This window comes from Amphichorda felina, assembly GCF_050947745.1.
Source record: "Amphichorda felina strain 45539 chromosome Unknown scaffold_4, whole genome shotgun sequence".
NCBI lineage: Eukaryota > Fungi > Ascomycota > Sordariomycetes > Hypocreales > Bionectriaceae > Amphichorda > Amphichorda felina.
In genome coordinates, this window is record NW_028145046.1 from 1,844,023 (window position 1) to 1,863,611 (window position 19,589).

The window sequence follows — 19,589 nt, forward strand, 5'->3', positions numbered from 1 at the left end:
CGATGGTGCAGATTAGCGAAGTCAAGGGCAGCAAACGCGACAATCGCACCGCCGCGCACACTCACATTAAGGGCCTGGGGCTGAAAGCCGATGGACACGCCAATGCCCAGGCTGGCGGCTTTGTCGGCCAGGCCGTGGCACGAGAGGTTCGCAGGGCCCATTGATGAAACGACGCAGCCAAAATTGCTAACCGGGTTGTCCAGTCATGCGGCGTGGTGGTTGATTTGATCCGAGCACACAAGATGGCTGGTCGGGGTGTTCTACTAGCAGGTGGACCGGGGACAGGAAAGACGGCGCTGGCACTTGCCATCAGCCAAGAGCTGGGAACCAAGATTCCCTTCTGCCCCATTGTCGGCAGCGAGATCTACTCGACCGAGGTGAAGAAGACCGAGGTGCTCATGGAGAACTTCCGGAGGGCCATCGGCCTCAAGGTCCGGGAAACGAAGGAGGTATACGAGGGAGAGGTCACCGAGTTGACACCTGAGGAGGCGGAGAACCCGCTGGGAGGATACGGCAAGACCATCAGCACGCTGCTGATCGGGCTCAAGAGCGCTAAGGGGCAGAAGAAGCTTCGACTGGATCCGAGCATCTATGAGGCTATCCAGAAGGAGAGAGTCACTGTCGGCGACGTCATCTACATCGAGGCCAACACGGGCGCATGCAAGCGCGTTGGACGTTCAGACGCCTACGCTACTGAATTTGATCTCGAAGCCGAGGAGTACGTGCCTATCCCCAAGGGCGAGGTTCACAAGAAGAAGGAAATCGTACAAGACGTCACACTCCACGACCTCGATGTCGCCAACGCGCGGCCGCAGGGCGGGCAGGATATCATGAGCATGATGGGCCAGCTTATGAAGCCCAAAATGACCGAGATCACGGAGAAGCTGCGAGCTGAGATCAACAAGGTCGTCAGCAAGTATATTGACCAGGGAGTGGCTGAGCTTGTCCCTGGTGTTTTGTTCATTGATGAGGTATGTTTGGTGTTCTGAGCGGTTGACGAGACAGATTGAGACTGACATCCACAGGCACACATGCTCGACATTGAATGCTTCACCTACCTGAACCGTGCTCTGGAGTCGCCAATCTCGCCTATTGTGGTTCTCGCTTCGAACCGCGGAATGTGCACGATAAGGGGCACTGATGATGTCGTGGCCGCCCACGGCATCCCCCCCGACTTTCTCGCCCGTCTTCTCATTATCCCTACTACCCCCTACCAAGCAGACGAGATCAAGCGTATTGTTCGGATACGGGCTACGACAGAGAACGTCGCTATCAGCGACGCAGCCATTGACAAGATTGCCGAGCATGGCGTCCGCATCAGCCTGAGATACTGCCTGCAACTGTTGACTCCTGCGAGGTAAGCTGCCCCCTCATAGACCGAAAGTGACCTCCCTTAGTAACAATTTCATAGCATCCTCGCAAAGGCCAATGGTCGCACTCAGATTGAGATTCAGGACGTGGCTGAGTGTGAGGACCTCTTTATCGACGCCCGTCGTAGCGCCTCGCTCTTGAGCAGCGAGGCAGGCAAGGGGTACATCTCGTAATTGGGCACATTCATTCTGGACCAGGGCATTTGACGATACAGGGGACGCGGCGCATGGATATATGTTGAATTATTATTCACCTCTTGGAGGGTTGTCAGGATTGATAGCGCAGAGAGATGCGTTAAAAGGACTGGAAAAGAAAAATTCCAACCCCGGGTCCCGGAGTCTGGCGGGGATCTCTTCTTGTTTTTTTTTTCCGTAATAGCAGCAGGACAACAACCGCTTGAAGGCATCATAACCCCTACCTATGCTTCAAGCTCAATGCTTGATGCCATGTGCCGTGTCGTTGTCCATCCTCCTTCCACCCGAGTCGTTCATTTCCCACGAGGCAACGCGAACCCCCTTACGCATCCAGCCCAGTCAGCATTGGACGGTGGCAGGGGGGGTCGACACCGGTGACAAGGACGAGCCTTTGTCCTCGTCATGCGCCCTCCGCCTCCTCATCAAAGAAGTGTTTGCAGGCGCCAGGACGTTTGTGGACGCCACACTGTCCCGTTTCGGCGCCCCTCATTGTTCCATGTCTCACCAAAAGCCCAGCATTCCAGGCGCAGGCGACTCCGCATTCCCGCGCATTGTCAGTCTCTGGGCGAGGCTGGCCCGCCCATAAGCGCCCAGGTCGCACCTGGGCTTGGGCGTCACCTTGAAATGCAGCAGCGAGGTCGAGTTTAAAAAGGGAGACAAAAATATCCTGGCGAGGCGGTGTTGAGGGGGAGAGGTCCCTTGGGGTTGGTGGGAGAGGAACGTGCTCTGGTGCGTTGGTTGGGGAGTGCGCGCGCGTTTGGAGGTGTTGTATCCATCCGTATTCGTCCGCAAACGCAGACAAAGGACGACGAGTGGCCCGAGACATGTAAGGAGAAGTAAAAAAAATTTAAAAGAGGCTTATTCTTGATTGAATGCCAAAAAAGTATGAATGCGGAACGGAAGCGGATAGAGGCCAACAAAAGGCTCTCCTCATTTTCTAACCCGTTGAATAGAGCCCGTCTCTAATTTCTCAAGGAGCCTTTGGCTGTATGATGCTGGCTTGAGAGGTGACAGCTCTCTTATTGTTCCTCGCCTTGGGAGCGAGTGAATGGGATCGGCACGCAACAAAGGCTGGGCTGAGCAGACTACGCAAAGCTACTTCGTCTAGTCCTGGGCCTTGGGAGCCTTTGGCTTCTTCATCAGTTTGATCCCCATCCATCTGTCTCAGTTTCTCTCCCCTCTTCTCACAATTCTCTCACCTTTTGTTCACCTTGGCTTGCGTTGCTCACCGAGGGCGTATGATTTCCTGAACTGCACTACCCCATATCACGCCAAGCTCTATCTCGTTTTCTCCCCCTCGCCCTCCCCCAGAACACCGGCAGCGTTGGCCAATGTCGCCAGTTCTTACCTCGACTGTTCGGCAGGAAGAGACCATCATGGTCCGGTCGCCGGTGAGGCTGGAAGGCCCGGGAGAGTTCCACATTCTCCGGCCGGGTAGGGCGTCGCCAGACCAGCAGCACAATGAGCGGGTGGTAAGCGTGGCTAGGAACCAAGCAGCCTCGGAGCACAACGCAAAGAAGCACATGAACGACCTCAAGATCAACACGTCCACCAAGGCAGAGGCGTTTGGCGAGGACCAGCTGTGCGTCTGCACGCCGGTGCAGCACGTCCCGCGGCCCTGCAACTGTAAGTGAACCTACCCATTGTTGATTGATTGTCATTGGCCACATGTTCATGCCAAACAACCGCTTGGCCAGTTTGACTTGCTGACTTGCCATTGGAAAGCCTTCATACTCTACCGCACCCGCATGGCAGCGCAAACAATCGCCGAGAACCCGGGGGCATCAAACCCGCAGATCTCCAAGATCCTCGGCGAGCGCTGGGCCCAGGAGAGCGACGAGGTCAAGGCGCAGTGGAAGAAGCTGGCTGATGAGGAGTCAAAACGGCACCGCCAACAGTATCCCGATTACCGCTTCCAGCCTAAACGACGCGGCAGCAAGACACACCACAGGGTCGGCGAGGACGACTCCATCAGGTGTTCGAGATGCAATGGGCTCAGGGTCTCGAGCTCGATCAGCCTTCCCGGTTCAGCTAAGGGAAGATCGGATGGCGAGCCATTGACGCCGACGCAGGGTATGGATGAGAGTGGTGTCCAACGTGGGGGGCCTGTATCGATTTCTGGTAAACCACCGGCCGAGCGAGGAGTGGCGAGAAGTGCCGAGGATACAGGAGATACGAGGTCCATGTCCCCAGAGCCTAAGAGACGTCGCTTGACGAATTCCAGAGACGCACGGAGTGCCGTGAACCCCATCCAGGCGTGGACACACGATAGACGACACTCGGGATACCCGCACCACGCGCCATCACCCGCAGGGCAAGATTCCCGGGGCAGCGGATATACACACATCGGCACTCCTCTTCCTCAGCCGGGAGGCCAGCCAAGGCAGCACGATGGTGTAATGCCTCCGCCACCTCGTCCTTCCGGCGGCGGGGCTTGGAGCAATGCAGGCTACCAGGTTACAGGAAGAGCTGCTCCAATGGGCGACGTCCGTCTTCCGCCTTTAAAGACGGCTATCACCCCCTCAGCATCTCCCGCACAAGACTTGGACTCGAGGTTCGGCTACACTCCCATCACCGCTGGACTGGGAATCTCGGGTGGCAGGGACTCCCCGGAGAAGAGTGCTGCGGAGCAGATCATGTCGATTCCCTTCACACGGAAGATGGCAGTGGTGGGCAAGATCTGCCCTCCGCTGCCACGCGCTGGAACAGAAGGTCGCGGGGCCATCATCGCCATCGAGGGTCCGCGAGAGAACACGCTCAAGCAGGTATCCTACGCAGTGGAGAGGTCTCTTCGCGTGTGCCAGGATGCTGCGCTGAAGAGCTGGGCGGTTGACTCTAAGTTTGAGAATGCCGAGGGGGAAGGGGATGCTGGTTCCGAGTTTCAGGACCTGGTGCCGTCAATATTCCAGGATATTTTGGAGTGGCATAAGAAATCCAAGGAGATCGTGTCCCATGTTCTGGGCAAGGAGAGTACGTCACCCACGGACGCTGGCGAGGCATCGCCATCCGATGGCAACAACAAGATGACGACCAGGACCAAGATCCCAGTGGCTCTGATCAAGGACGGGTTCAGTCTCACTGTGTCAGATAAGTTTGCCTGCGGCACAAGCCACTCGTTGGAGAACTACGGCCCCGTCGACCACTGGCAGTGGATGGCGACCCTTTGGCGAGGCATTATCGGGCCAGACCTCGTCATCTATGTCAAGGCATGTTCAGAGGAGGACATGGAGAAGCTCAAGACGGTCGAGTTCCAGAAACAGCTGGGAGTCATGGTGGTGCGGATTCCGGTGGGCAAGAGCCTGGACGAGGCGACGGAGCGCCGACTGAATTTCGAGGTGATTGAGTGGATAACAGACGTGTGGCCCAAGGGGACACCGCGATCCTAAAGGAGTCCTTTGATAGTCGAGCCTTTGTACATGTCAACTGTAGGTTGTCCCGAGGGATGTAGGATAATGTAGGGGCGGTCCATAGGTACTCGTACATATGATGTTGAATTGGCACTGGAACTTCCAGTATCCGTATACGTACTTGTCTAGGAGAGGCCGGAGGGATAATATGAGTGTCTCCCCCAAATGAGGTCCAGTAATTGCGAGTATCATGGGCATAGACCGTGAGGTGGACTGTGAGTTGTTTGAAGCTGTCGCCTGAGAAGTGAGGCACGTGCACAGATGCAAGACAAGATGGGTACGTACTCGCCGGTACGTACCCAGTAAGGGGTTCAGTTGACTCAAGTGGCTCTCTCCCCTTGCAGGTGGTTTCAAAACGCCCCAAACAAGTGTGGCTTGTGCACCGCTTTGTCGCGTTTATTATCCAACGCGTTGGCAGCCACTCAAGGAGGCGCATTCAGGAGCAAGGAGCTCCGACAGACCACAACGTCACCAACAAGGCGACCCTCGACCCTCGACTTTCGTCTCTTGACTACTCCCCCACCCTCGACACTCGACGACCCGGACGGCGTCACGATGCTCCCCCGCCCATCAGACTGCCCATAATGCCCGATTTCAAGCCTGGCCAGACGGTCCAGCTGAGCGATGGCCGCAAAGGCACTGTTCGTTTCGCCGGCCAGACCAACTTCCAGGTTGGCGAGTGGATCGGCGTCGAGCTCGACGAGAAGACGGGCAAGAACGATGGCAGCGTCCAGGGCGAGCGCTACTTCGACTGCCCCATGGGCTACGGCATGTTCGTCAAGCCCATGATGGCCACCATCATCGCCCAGCCGCCGGCTGCCAAGCCCGCAGCCCGGAAGCCTGGGCGGCCCTCCAGCTTCAACCCGGCTTCTGGGAGGACATCCGCCGCCGGCGATGCCACTCTGACAAAGAGGAGGAGTCTGAATGCGCCAAGCCCCAGCCCAGTGCCTAAGCAGCCGAGACCCGTGAGCTTGAGGGTAAGTTGTATACTGTCTTTGAGTCGCCAGCGTGAGCGAGTCTGACAGATCACTAGTCGCCGACAAAGTCTCCGACAAAACAACTCAGCGGGCCTCCAAGCACATCTACTTCTCGCACAGGAACTCCGTCAAACGCACGCGTACCATCGGCAGGATCCAAGACCCGACCATCCGTCGCGGGCACGAGGACCTCCATGGGACCGCCAGCTGCACCGGCCTCTCGAACCACACGCCAACCATCTGTCTCATCTACCACACCGCGCGCGACGGGGGCCCCTGCGAGGACGTTGAGCGGACGATCATCCCTCGCTGGACCTCGCGCGGCGGCGGGGAGAAGGCCATCAACAGACCTGTCAGCTGGCCGAGACACTGGAAGGGACGATGGTCATGGGGAGATTCTTTCACCACAGCCTCGAAGTCCCGCTGTTGCAAGGTCTACGGTCGAGAAGCTCACTGCGGCCACTGCTGGTGGCTCAGCGAGCAAGAGGTCAGTCTCATCAACAACAACGCCTCGCGCCAGTGGTAATGCCGCGGCTGCGAATCGTGAGATTGAAGACCTCAAGACCAAGATTAAGGTCCTGGAGCGCAAACGAATCGAGGACCGTGACAAGGTGAAACAACTTGAAAAAGTACAGGGCGAGCGAGACAAGTACGAGGCAATCGTGCAAAAGCTGCAGCAGAAATACCAGCCAATGCAGCAGGAGAACGTGGAGTTGCGCAAGCTCATGAAGGAGGCCGAGGCCAAGTTCGAGTCGGTCGAGTCTGTACAGGCCGAACACGAATCCGCGCTGGAGCTCGCAACACTGGACAGGGAAATGGCAGAGGAGATTGCCGAGGTCCTCAAAGTCGAGATCGATGCCCTCAAGCAAAGGGCCGAGGAGCTGGAGCTCGAGGTGGAAGTCCTGAGGGAAGAAAATTCTGAGTACAGTCAAGGCATGACCCCCGAGGAGCGAGCTAGCACCGGCTGGCTCCAGATGGAGAGGACAAATGAGAGGTTGCGCGAGGCATTGCTTCGTCTCCGAGACTTGACACAGGAGTCTGAGGAGCAGCTCAAGGACCAGATTGCTGGGCTCGAGGACGATCTGAAGGGGTTCAACGCCGTCAAGGAGCAGAACGCTGCCACCAAAGAGAAGCTCGAGCACTCAGAATCAGTGGTGGAGGATCTCCGTCAACAGCTCGACAATGCCTTGGGCGCCGAGGACATTATCGAGGACCTCAGCGAGCGCAACATGAGCCTGTCTGAGCAAGTCAAGGAGCTCCAGGCTGTCATTGACGACCTCGAGAGCTTAAAGGAGATCAACGATGAGCTCGAGGCAAATCACGTCCAGAATGAGAAAGAGCTCCAGGAAGAAGTCGATCTCAGGGACAATATCATCACGGAACAGGTTCGACGTGCCACTGAGCAGGACCAGACGATTGGTGATCTGGAGTACACAGTGTCTCGCTTCCGTGAGCTCGTCACGACGTTGCAAGGGGACCTGGAAGATATGCGTGCATCTCAGGCAGTGACAGAGGGCGAATCTGAGAAGCTCAATGACCGGTCACGGGCTATGATGGATCTGAACATGAAGTTGCAGATCTCGGCTGCCAAGGCGCAGGCTAAGACGATCGACCTAGAGCTCCGACGACTCGAGGCCCAGGAGGCTGAGCAGCATCTCGAAATCGTCAAGCTATTCCTGCCAGACAGTTACAAGGAGGATCAAGACTCTGTCCTGGCTCTCTTGCGATTCCGACGCCTGGCTTTCAAGTCGGGCATGTTGAATGGCTTCATCAAGGAGCGTGTCAGTGGACAGACGCATCCTGGCCATGAGGACGACATCATCGCAGGATGTGATGCTATTGACAAGCTCGTCTGGGTCTCGGCCACATGCGATCGCTTTGTCAACAACATCAGCCACTGCTCCATCGAGCAGTTCTCTAGATACCAGAATGCCCTGCATGAGCTGGAACCGGTCGAACGCGCCCTTAACGGCTGGATTGAAGGCCTTCGCCATGACGAGCTGAAGGAGAAGAAATGCGCGGACGAGCTCCACCGCACCATGGCTCTCATGACGCATCTGGCCGAGGTCCACATCTCCAACGACCTGGCGAGCTACGCAGATGAGGCCCATGTCAAGTCTCTCGTCATGCAGACCCACCTTGACTCGGCCGCTGTTGTTTTCACGACCGTGAGGGACATGGTGCAGCGTGCTATCCCCTCCGAGGGCGAGGAAGAGAGCGACTTGGGCCAGCACTTTACCAAGAAGGTGGAAATGGCAATCACACAGACCAGAAGCACTAAGGTCGTCGCGGGAAAGACGGTTCGGGCCATGGAGGAACTCAAGACCCGATCGCTGTCCCTGCTACCTGAGACGAGGGACTCTTTCGAGCAGTGCGAGATGGCTACGCAACAGCTTGCGGAGCTGGCTCGCCAGATTGGTCTCGGCGTCCACAAGCTGCTGACCAAGGATGAGGGGCGAACCGAGCCATTCACACACATTGAGATTCAAGAGGCCATTCAGAGGACTGTTCTGGAGGCGACGTCGATGAATGAGTCGGATACCTTTTCAGAGTACATGAACAAGCTTCGCATAGCCACCACCCAGATTAATGAGCTGGCTACCGTGGCTATGGACCTCAGTCAGACGCAAGAGTTTGATGTCAGTCCTGCGCCCTGGCGTCTCCGTTCTGCGGAGCTCAAGGCCCTCAAGACGATCCCTGTCGATGCGGAAGAGGAGCTGCGGAAGCTCAAGGAGGAGTATGCCGAGGCCCGTCGTACTATTGCCCAGCGGGATGACCATCTTAGTACCGCCGTGCTCAAGATCGAGACCCTGGAAGCCAGGATGCGGGACGCCCAATCCAACATTGATCGCATCACTGCGCTGCAGGCTGAGCTTGAGGCCGCTGGCGAGCAAGTTGTCGGCCTCAAGGAGGACATTGAGAAGCAGGATCGCGAGCTTAAGAGCCTGGAGGCTGAGCGCGACAAGTGGAAGAAGATTGCGAGCGACAGCCGGGCGTACGCTGATGGAGCGGATGCTGCGGGTGCCAAGGCCGGCCAGGAACGGGCCGTCGCCACTGCCAGGGAGATGGACGCCCTCAAGAAGGACATTGAGAGCTTGCAGTCGGCAGTGCGGTACCTGCGCGAGGATAACCGTCGTGCGCGCATGACGGAGCAGCCCAAATTCGACTGGCTCGCCGAGCCCCTGAAGAAGCGCCCCAGCGTGGCCGAGCAGCGCAAGGCCCTTGTTGTGTCCGAGGGCAAGGATGTGCTGGGAGAACTGGTCAAGATGGCCACCTCGTCGACCGTCTTTGACTTTGGCAAGCTGCCTAGGGATAAGCTGGCTTGGAAGCCGGCCAAGACGACACCGCAGTACCACGCAGCGAAGCAGGCCGAGGACTACGAGGCGTGGAAGAGCTGGCAGGACTCGGTCCTGAAGAAGTCGGAGTTGCTCGCTGCGACTGGACGGGTCAACGGGGACAAGAAGCCCAGCGTGCGGAGCGATCCGGCAGCCCGACTGCAAATTCGCCTGCCTGGGTTGGATGGCAAGATGGTGCCTGGATCGGGGCGTGGTGTGCAGATTGTAGGATCACGGGAGTGGGAAGCCCTGCAGGGCAGGATGGGCGTGGCTGTATGATGGATGTTGATGGCATGGGAGCGATACCCCCGACATACTAGTACCCTGTATTTTTCCCAGTGTGTTTTTCATTTCTAGGCATTTATCAAGCGTGTAGCTTTGCTAGTAGAGCCATAGATGGAGATGTCGTTATCTATCCTTCTCGACGTGCGTTCGTGGGGATCCCAGTCTATGTGGACGGGCTTTTCAGAGCACCGTCATGTTCTTTGATGCCCATTTTCGTGTCATATCCCTCCTCCTCCGCAGTACCCATTCACTACCCTTCACCTGCCCTTCTTCTTATCCTTCTTCTTCTTACCACCACCTCCCCCCTCTTCGGCACCGCTCCCTGCACCACTCCCACCTCCCCCCATGAGCGCAGACATGGGATCCCCGCCGCTCTGCATCTCCTTCATCATGTCCTTGAACAGGTTCTCCGACACGCCGCCGCCCGTCATCGCCGCGCTCATGTACGGCACCAGCTCGCCCATCTTCCACCCGCGCGGCACCGCCGGCCGCGGGTACGCCTTGCCCAGCTCCGGCTGCAACTCTCCGCCCATCCGCACCCGCAGGCCCAGGCTGTCATCACCGGTCGGGTTCTCGCGCAGGTGCTGCGCCACGAGGATGTACAGGTGGTGCTTGTTGGCGATCTGACCCGGCGGTGCGCCCGCGCCCGTCGAGCCCCCTGCCGCTGCCTTCTTCAGCCCGACCTTGACGCGGCCCGGGTTCGCCCAGTCCTTGGGGTGCGTCTTGTCCGGCTCCAGCAGCGTCGGCAGGCGCAGGCGCGAGCAGGCGTTGGCGATCTCGCGGGCCAGAGGGTCGCGCACGGCGAGGCTGGCGGGCACGCGGCGGCCCTCTGCGCGGGAGCGGCCGGCGTCGAAGTAGACCGGGTAGAGGCACTGGAAGTCCGCGTACTGGGCGCGGTCGGTTGCGTGGGGCAGCGTCGTGGGCTGCTGGGTGTGGGCGGGCGCGGGCACGTTGATATTGGCGGCGCTGGGGCGAGGGGGTGCTGGTGCTGATGCTGGTGCGCGCTGGCGGAGGATGTCCGAGTCGGCAAAGTCGTCGATGTCGGCCTCCTCGGGGTCGGAGATGGCGTCGTCGCTGTCCGAGACCTCTTCCACGCGTGGGTGTGACATGGTGGGCGGTTCTGGGGATGTGGTTTGCTTCGGGGGTTTGCGGTGTGGAGGGGGATGTGTGGTTGGATTTGAGGCTCCCTAGGAAAAGATACTTGGTGGGGTGCCGATTTGGTCATGTGGGGAAATCGTCAATTGCAGCATGTAATACTAATACTAATACCTTACCACTACTACTACTTAACTACTACCTTAGGGCCACGACAAACCTGTAGAATGCGTTTACTGTCTCACATTGACTGCTATTAATACTATTATAGTGTTTGCTCTGGACAAATAGTGTAGCTTGATAAATAAAGATCTCAATCTTGGCTACCATTTCAATTATTATGATCCGCTCCAAAGAGCGACAGAATAGCACCATCTGGGGCAGAAGTGCTCCCCATAGTCATCGTTCCCTCATATCAGTCTCCAATTTTGGTAAATTCCGGTCTGTATAGCCAGCTGTACTGTGTACAGCTCCTGTCCTGATTCCTATTCCTCCGTATTGCCAATTTGGTTCGCCTCTCCGGACCATTTGTATGCGCCAGAACATCACCTGACAAGCTCCAGGCTTCGTTTATGTTGAACTAAAAATTATAAATATGCTTGCTTGCTATGCTCCAGCTAGAGTTTTGGAAGCCTTCGCTTGAGCAAACAGCAGGACTCGTCCTGGCGAGCCTGCTGCTGGTGCCCTTTGACCTCCATGTGCAACTCACCGTTACTAGTAGTTTTTGTCGATATGGGGATTCTTAAACTTCGTTCCCGGAGGATGGGCGTCCACGGGGAATTTGCAATACGGATGTGTGCACGTATCATCTTTCAGGTTCGGGCACTGGTTGGTTCGGTCAGTAAACGCACGGCCATCTCTCCCTCTCGCCCCCATCCATCGTTGCATAATATATAACTTACATGGTGCCCGTAAATACAGCCGTCGGCCTCGCAATCCTGCCCGGTCGTGCAGGGGTTGAGGCGTGACAGCCAAGCAATGGCATGAATTTCGTCCGCCGAGGGCCGATAATTGTGCACAAATGGGCAGGTATCGATCTTGGCGCAAGGTCCTCGGAGGAAGTGATTGTTGCATAGTTTGTTGTTCTCTTTTCGCTTCTTGACTGCGTCCAGCACGGTTGGGTTGATGGGGATGGGTTTATCGAGGCCGCGGGGACCGGGATTCCATTTCGGCTGTGAGGACATCTGTTTGGGGCGAGAAGTCGCGCTCCCAGCACGCGGTGCAAGAGGCATCGTGATCTGAGGTGGGGGGCTGGCGGGCTTCACCTTCTGGGCCATGGTGGAATACGAGGAGAACGGCGAGGCCCCATGGGTAGATAGAGGCGGTGTAGGCTGAGGAGGCGTCACCGACGTTGCCGGCGTATCCTTGGGTGATGCCATCATCGATGAGACTAGGGGACGGTCTACTAATTGGTCGGAGCGGTCTGCCAGTTTTTCGGTGCGGAAAAGGCCACTGCTGACAGTGAAGATATTCACGCCCGTCAAGCGCAGATCTTTCACAGTAGGGACGCCTTCAAGGATGGAGACCCGCTGTCTAGTTGTCTGATCGCGCAAGATCTCGTCCAGGAACGGAGCATAACCGGCGTCGTGAGAGATGCCCAAAAGAATCTGTCTGCAGTTCTGGTTCTGCAGATGCCATCGGGTATTTTCTGCCGACAAGCTGTCAGGTTCATGTGTATAGCGGGCAAGGGGTTGAAGGTGGGCGGAGGCCAGCAGGAACTCACCTCTGATCTTAGAATCGGCTCTTTCTTTGCCGTAACCAACGTCGATAAAGTCAAACGAGGCCTTGGCCTGGGTAAAACCCAATGTAAAGTCTTTGAAGTTGCATGAGTTAAAGAAGGTGCCGTCGCGGGCCATAGCTTTGCTGAGGCCGGCTAGGTTGGCCACGACCTTTGCTGAAATTTCGATGTCGGGGTCGTAGTCGACGCAGGCCTTAGCTACAGCTGACCGGAGGGCATAAGCGGCTTGTTTGCCGCCCTCGATGCCCTGTCTCACATATTCTTCTTGGAACTGTGGGTTGCAGGTTAGCATGGCTAACATCTGTGAGGTGGACAGAGGTGAATGAGATGTCAAACGTACAATAAGCCCGTCTCCATCAATCAAGATTGCGACATATGGATTACGGCTCTGTTGGTGCGTTAGTAGTGATTCTGTGGTCGACAGCAGTTTGGGTGCCCATACCTGTAAAAGCTCATGCTGCTGGACAATCTTGGCGTATTCAGTCTCGTAAAGATCTACTCGCTTCTGCAACTCTCTCCTGGACTGTGTTGAGTCGGCGAGGTCGAGCTTGGTGTCTTCGACCTGTTTGGACAGACGCAGGTTCTCACTCTTTAGGGTGGTCTCTACTTGCTCGCAGTAGAGTATCAAGTCCTGAAGGAGTTGGGGGTGAGAATGGCGTAATGCTAGGCCATGTGTAGTACAGTGATGCTTACCTTGATGAGGTTGTCGTAGGTATCGCGCTGAGTTTGGAGTGACTGGAATCTCTGGTAGAAATCCAGGGCGCCAGTCTCTTTGGCCATTTTGGGGGGAGGGAAATAAACTAATTGCTCTGTCCCTTGCAATGTAGTATTGAGCGTGAGCCCCTAGGGGAGTAGTTTAAGGTTCAGTTTGAGGTGGTTAAGCCGTTGTTGGTAAGCGTAACTGAAGGTTCAATCAACGGGCACCAAGCGACGGGGCGAATAAGGTGGACAAGAAGGACAAGATGGAGATGGAGCGATGGAGGGATTCGAAGGGATTCCTTGCCGCTGGTCCCAGCCGTTGACGAGTTTGCCTGCCGGCTGCACAAAGTCGACGTTGATTGTCGAACGACGGAGTAGAAACATGCAAGCTGGAAGTTGCAAAAGATTGACACAGGCCAGAAAATCTGAATGGGGGACTTGACTTCGGGTCCTGGAGTCCGATCCCGTAGGTGAACCGCAAGTAAGGCAATAATTGTACCTTGGCGGCACCTCCAGGCTTTGTTTAGGTAGAGTACGAGTGCGTACGTCTCCACCACGGGGGCAGCAGCCTGGGCCCTGACTTACTAACTGTATTTTTTTTTTCCAACCTCTTGACCGCTGGCACCAGACAGTGGCACTTCCATTGCTGACTCCTCCGTGGCGCTGCGCACCTAAAACTTAGTGTGCAGTGGACGGGCAGGGGCAGCACACTCCACTGGCAGTGCTGGCGCGGCACATTGCAGCACCGCCTGCAGCAACAGTGCAGCACCACCGGGCACTGATCGACTCACTATCCGTCCTATCGATAGCCAAGCTACACTGCGGATGTACGAACGACATTCCAAACAGTGCGAAACTGGACGAGTGCGCATACATCACCCCCATTACTCTCGTCTACTGGGCGGCTGGTCCTCCGCTTCAGCTGGACTGTGATCATCTCACCAATTCAGGTCACCGCAAGCCATGATCTCAGCGTCTGCCAGGTAGTTTAATTACGGCGCAAATCTCTGTCGGTGCGCACGCGTCATCACAAGTACTACAACGTATGTGGCCGGCACAATGGCTCCTGTCAGATCCCATCTCTCTTACCACGATGATTTGGGCAGAGCAGTTATGATGATGGAGGATGGCTTAAGGTACCCGTGGGAACACGGAGAAGATTCCAGGTCCAACCAGTCGACTTCCACCTCATCTCCCCCCCGCCCCCCTCAGCTTCCAAAACAGATGCTTGTGCCCGCGTCAAGCTGCCGGGTTCACCAATCAACTGGGCATGAACACGGATACCAGCGATTAGGTGCAGTTTGACGCCCACAGGCTCACACCACCACCACCGGGTCGAACAGCAAGGCCTTCTTGTAATAACTAACAACGCACTTCTTGTCATTAATGTGACAGTGCTCCTTTCCCCGCTCTCACCCCAACGCTCCAGGCTCATACTGGTTAAATAGGTGCCACACCGTGCCATCGCTAAACTCCCCGCCAAAGTGCCACGCCATCATGGCTTGCCCACCATCCGCCATCGCCGCCGCCGCAAGGTTATCGCTGACGGGCGGTATCCCCGTCCCGTCGCCGTCGACCACGTTGATGTCTTTGAACAGGAGGTCGTGGGTCGGATACATGGGGGCCAGCGATGCGAGCGCGTCCATCGAGGGCATCGGCCACTCGGCCCTGCCCATGTGCATCATTGGCTCTGCTGCCGCCGTGAAGGCGGTGGATACATCTGCTCCCGCGTCGCTAGTCGGTAGAGTATGTGCATGTTGCTGATCCCCAAAACTGGACAGCGTCTTCCCCGTAGAGTCTGTCGTCCCCCGCGTGGACGCCGGTGTCCCTGAGCCGGGCGCTGCCACCGCCGTCGGTGTTGGGCCCTCAGCCGTGCTGTTGATTGCCCTCGTGAACTTGCCCAGTATCGCCCTGAGGATGCCCTGGGCCGCCTTGGCCTGTGGATTGCGCTCCTGCATCGCTGAGAAGCGCTCGATGGCCCAGTGGAACTGCAGGAGAGCGCTCCGCTTGAGCTCGTCATGCTGCCGGGGGAAGACGATGTAGATTGTCGAGATGACGACGAGCGCGTCGAAGCTTCCGTAGAAGAGGTTATAGCTGGTGGCTTTTCGTCAGTAATCTCGTCTATTTGCCCAACAACTCGGGATGACAGTCGGATATGGGTTAAAGAGGGGACTGCTGCTCACTTCCTCCAGTGGTTCGGGGACAGCCCGTTAAACATGCGTCCGGCCATTTCAAGAATATCCAGGCTCGCCCTGAGGGCCTCATCGCGACTCTTCTCGCTGTGGAAGATGTACGGGCGGTGCAGCACCATGCGGTTGAAGGCGTGGATGCTGGCAAAGTAGTAGCGGACGAGGGGCACCCAGAAGGTGTCTTGGTGGCCGTCCCAGCGTGTGTCAGGGTTGTCGATGCGGAACATAGCTGGTGCCCTGTGGTCCATTTCCCTGATGCGCTGGTGGACCTGGTCGACCTTGGTCAGGTTTCGGGGATACGGGCCCTCCTGATCCAGGTCCTGGATGTCGAACATGATATCAGTGAGCTCTCGCAGCCAGAGAGCCCCGGCCAGCGCTGTAGGACGGTCCTTCCAAGGGTCTCTGGGAACGACGGGAGTGCGTGAGCGATCTTCAGGCATGGCGGTATCAACAGGAAGGGATGGGAGCCCATGGCTTCGGTTGATGGTTCCGGGGCGGCCCAAGAATGTGGCCATGGAGATGTCCCTGGACACGTGTGAGCCAAGTTATAGATAGCTCTAGAGAACTAGGGGGATACCGACCATATACATAGAATCATGTACATCTTCCTCCTCCTCTGGATGAGCCACTCATTCTCGAGGGCCGCTTCAGCGCTCGGGTCGACTGGTTTCGGGTCCAGGCTGTCGCGGTGCATCCCCAGTTCCTGCGCATCCTTGATAGCCATCGAGATCATATGCCACTGCAACCCGGGTCAGATTTGCATCAAGCAGTACCTACTACACACACATTTAGCCTCGAGGCAAGTACTCACAGACTCGGTGACCTGCGCCGTGAACTTGAGAAAGCTCGCCCTCAGGAACCTAGCCTGGACAGTCGTCACGGCCAGACTGCGCTTGTCAAACAAGCCCACAATGGCCATGCCCGACTCACTGTAGTCCATCGCCAGGTCCTCGAACGTCATGCCGGCGGCGTACTTGAGCGCCTCGAACTCGGCCGCCTTGCTGCCGCCACCCTGCTCCTCCGTCACCACCAGCAGCGCTGTGGCAGCGACCTGGAACAGCACCGCGGGAAAGACCCGCATGTCGGGCGTCAGCCCCTGCGGCCCCGTTGTGGTCAGCAGGCGGAACGGCAGCGCGTGCCACCGCTCCAGCTGCTCGCGGAACACGTCCGGGTCGATGACGTAGTACTGGTAGTTGAAGGTGGTCATGAAAATGGTGATGAGGCGGTCTAGGTACGCCCTGGCGGGCAGCTGCCGGATCAGGCCCTTGAACCTCTCCCTGACGGTCTGGGGGTCGCGGCCGGCGGACGACAACGAGGCATGCGGCGCCGAGCTGGACGTATCCCCTCCGCTGCCGTCCTCTGTCTGGATGTGCTGGAGGAAGCCCATGGTCGAGGCGCCCGCCTGCGAGTAGCCCAGCGCGACGGCCACGGACGACAGGGACTCGCCATTGCTATTGCTGTCGCCGTCGCCAGCGCTGTCGCTGTTGGCCTTGCCAAGCCCTGGGCCACGGCCAGCTGCTGCACCCACAGGCTTGTACGGCTCGCGCTTCTCCTCGAACGGCTCCTCGACCGGGCCCTTGGCCGTTGTCTCATACATGCACCCAGACTCCTTGTTCCGGGATCGGCAGTTGGCGCATGGGAGGTCTCTGTCGCACTGTTCCTCACTCGAAATGTCAGTCAGCTCGGGGCCATGGCGGGATGTGAAGGTGTTGAGGTCAAAGGTGAAGAAGAAGAAGACCCCAATTCAACCTTTTGCTTGCGCCGGTGGCATTCGGTGCAGGACACGACGAGCCTCCTCCTCTTGCGTGGGGGCCGGTGCTCTGGCATGGCGTGGTGGGTGTTGGTCATGTCTCGCAGTCCCGAGACACTGTCCGCTTGGAATGGTGTTATGGTAAGTATTAACGGCAAGTCTCGACTTCTCAGGTCGACGTGAACATCCCATCCAGCGCAGAATTGGGGGGGGGGGGGGGGGGGGGGGTTGGGTTGTTGAAGGTTCCGTGTTTCGTCCCTTGCGCCCTTGCGCCAGGGTCTCTGTGCAAATAAAGGCGAGCATCAGCCCGTAATTGATGGCATGAAGGGGGTCATGCACCAGAACCACCGGGGCAAGAATCCGATATCTCCGGCACCACGATGACATCTGAGGTTCTGAACTCGGTGATAATATCCGTACACACCCACTATGTATAGTACCAAACAATTCTCGTCATCAATACGCCGTGCGTGCGCATTCTTCTACACACATCTAAAAAAAAAAAAAAAAACAACATTAACCATGCTAGTCCCCAGATCGTGCAACCTTGGACCTCCTACCCCTGGTCCTCCAACGCCGTGACAGAAACAATCCCGTCCAGCTGTATGGATATGAACGTAATAGTATCTGCAAAATAATCATCTATCCTGCTGCATTCTTCACAGCTTGTCATATGTACCCAAGATTTCACTTTCTGATAATAAATAACTCCTCTAACGAACTCTTTCCGTGTATGCCTTCCAGGCAGCAGATCGGTACCGCTCCGCCTCGTGCTCCGGGTCGCCCGCCTTCAGGATGCCTCGCCCGACAATAACCAGGTCCGCGCCGCACACGCCAATGATCTTCTCCGGCGTGTTGTACTGCTGGCCCTTGCCATCTCCCTTCACCTCGGCGTCCTCGTCGTCCTCGGGGGGCAGCTGGCAACCGGGCGTCATGTGGATAAAGTCATCGTCCGCCTGCGAGTTGAGGCTCTCCTGTGAGACGAACCCCATGACAAAGTCCTTGTGCTCCCTGGCCGCCTCCACGCACGCCTTGGTGTACTCTGCATTCATAAAGTTGCCCGCGCTCGACATCTGCGCCAGGATGAGGAGTCCTCGGTTCAGCGGCGGCTCCTCGAGGCCGGCGAGGAGCACATCACCCTCCTCGGCGATCGTCTGCGTCGTCCGCGGGGACCGGACCGACTCGTACTGCTGGGTCACCGTGGTGACAGACACGATGCTACCCTTGCGTCCCTCGCTCGAGTCCTTGCTGGAAACACCGTTCTGGCCCTTCACATCAAGCCTGTCGCTGTCCTCGTCCTCGTACTCCTCATCATCGTGGTTCTGAGGTGTGCCGACCGAAACCAGCGTCTTGACCTCATATGGTAGTCGCTGAAGCCACCGGGCGGCCGCATTGGCGAGCGACGTCACTGAGGCCTTGCCGGGCACCATGTTGACGTTGACAATGTGTGCCCAGTCGATGATGCGGGCCGATCCTTGCGTGTACTGCAGCTCCACCGTGTTTCCAATGTCGCCAAACTTGCGGTCCTCGAAGATGAGGAACCCGTGCTTGCGGGCAAGGGCACCCAGCCTCGCTCCCGTCCCCGTCTCAGGATCAAAGTCCCAGCCGGAAACCATGTCATAGTGAGTCTTCAGAACTACGATCGAAGGCCCGACCTTGTCGGCGATGGAGAGGAGCTCCCGGGCGTTTGAGACGTCGGCGCTGAGGCAGAGGTTGGACGCCTTGAGGTCCATGAGCTTGTAGAGATAGGCGCTCAGCGGGTGAGTGACGTTCTCAGCCCGCTTCACGTATGTCGACTTGAGAGTCGGATGTGTTGCCATGGTGGATGCTTTAGGATATGATATCCCTGGTTGTGAGAGTCAACAGTGTACTCGGCACAAACGCGTCCCAAACGTATAGCCTCTGAATGGCTAGATTTCGATGCTGAATCGGTAGTTACTGATGTCGAGTCAAGTCACAGCTGTTGCTCTTATTGTAAAAATTCCAGATAGAGGTAGGGCCGTGCTGCCAGGCACCAAGTCTGTTGAGGGCCAGGAGAGATGCGATCTCGAAAGGACAGGACACCTATTTGAGAATACGGCGGCTGGGGTAAGGGTAGGCGAGGGGCCTGGCGGATGAAGGTAGATCCAACACCCAAAGATGGTACAGATGCAACCGGGATCTGATGGGATCACCGAGGCGCAAGGGGCTTGGTGGTAAGGAAGCCAGAAGGCTGAGCCAACGCGGACAGGGACCCGATGCCTGGACCCTGCTTGCGCCGCAGTAGCGTCTCGGAAACCAAACTGCTGGGGGGTTCCTCAGAAGCTGAAGAGGACGAGAGCCCGTGCGGTGGAGGGCCGTTGGGTGACGCCGTTGACGGTTGGCGGGAGGTGGGTGAGAGGTGAGACAGGCGAGCGCTTGGGCCGTTGGTGGAGAAAACGAGCGGTAGCCAAGGACCAAAGGTGGACGTTTGGAGACGCAGACGAGATGAGATGGGACGAAGAGGAGTTGGTGGACAGAAGTGAGTTGAGAGGGCCTGAGGCGGCGGTTTCGAGGGGCAGGTTGAGGTG

The 19,589-nt window shown here is 57.4% G+C and overlaps 7 protein-coding genes across 7 annotated transcripts; 3 read left to right on the top strand and 4 right to left on the bottom strand.

Moving 5' to 3' along the window:
- Nucleotides 1-2: 2 nt before the first annotated feature.
- Nucleotides 3-1,544, top strand: RVB1 (RuvB family ATP-dependent DNA helicase pontin; the record flags this gene model as incomplete). Its single annotated transcript, XM_083193799.1, has 4 exons — nt 3-146; nt 204-971; nt 1,026-1,357; nt 1,412-1,544. 4 exons carry the CDS (start codon nt 3-5, stop codon nt 1,542-1,544), a joined length of 1,377 nt encoding a protein of 458 aa, XP_083050747.1.
- A 1,352-nt stretch (nt 1,545-2,896) lies between these two features.
- RFG1 (HMG-box domain-containing protein) lies at nt 2,897-4,951 on the top strand (the record flags this gene model as incomplete). Its single annotated transcript, XM_083193800.1, has 2 exons — nt 2,897-3,191; nt 3,291-4,951. The coding sequence occupies 2 exons, from the start codon at nt 2,897-2,899 to the stop codon at nt 4,949-4,951; spliced, it is 1,956 nt and encodes a 651-aa protein (XP_083050748.1).
- Nucleotides 4,952-5,556: 605 nt separating this feature from the next.
- On the top strand, nt 5,557-9,563 carry ACO1O0_004361 (dynein associated protein-domain-containing protein; the record flags this gene model as incomplete). The annotated part of the gene is made up of 3 exons (XM_083193801.1): nt 5,557-5,949; nt 6,038-6,301; nt 6,360-9,563. 3 exons carry the CDS (start codon nt 5,557-5,559, stop codon nt 9,561-9,563), a joined length of 3,861 nt encoding a protein of 1,286 aa, XP_083050749.1.
- Nucleotides 9,564-9,826: 263 nt separating this feature from the next.
- SEC65 (RNA-binding signal recognition particle subunit SEC65) lies at nt 9,827-10,678 on the bottom strand (the record flags this gene model as incomplete). Its single annotated transcript, XM_083193802.1, has 1 exon — nt 9,827-10,678. One exon carries the CDS (start codon nt 10,676-10,678, stop codon nt 9,827-9,829), a length of 852 nt encoding a protein of 283 aa, XP_083050750.1.
- Nucleotides 10,679-11,378: 700 nt separating this feature from the next.
- Nucleotides 11,379-13,182, bottom strand: ACO1O0_004363 (uncharacterized protein; the record flags this gene model as incomplete). Its single annotated transcript, XM_083193803.1, has 4 exons — nt 11,379-11,489; nt 11,567-12,673; nt 12,845-13,033; nt 13,096-13,182. 4 exons carry the CDS (start codon nt 13,180-13,182, stop codon nt 11,379-11,381), a joined length of 1,494 nt encoding a protein of 497 aa, XP_083050751.1.
- Nucleotides 13,183-14,513: 1,331 nt separating this feature from the next.
- On the bottom strand, nt 14,514-17,117 carry ACO1O0_004364 (uncharacterized protein; the record flags this gene model as incomplete). Its single annotated transcript, XM_083193804.1, has 5 exons — nt 14,514-15,195; nt 15,285-15,815; nt 15,893-16,029; nt 16,102-16,944; nt 17,040-17,117. The coding sequence occupies 5 exons, from the start codon at nt 17,115-17,117 to the stop codon at nt 14,514-14,516; spliced, it is 2,271 nt and encodes a 756-aa protein (XP_083050752.1).
- A 636-nt stretch (nt 17,118-17,753) lies between these two features.
- Nucleotides 17,754-18,860, bottom strand: PYR4 (humps family-domain-containing protein; the record flags this gene model as incomplete). The annotated part of the gene is made up of 1 exon (XM_083193805.1): nt 17,754-18,860. The coding sequence occupies one exon, from the start codon at nt 18,858-18,860 to the stop codon at nt 17,754-17,756; it is 1,107 nt and encodes a 368-aa protein (XP_083050753.1).
- Between the last annotated feature and the right edge of the window lie 729 nt (nt 18,861-19,589).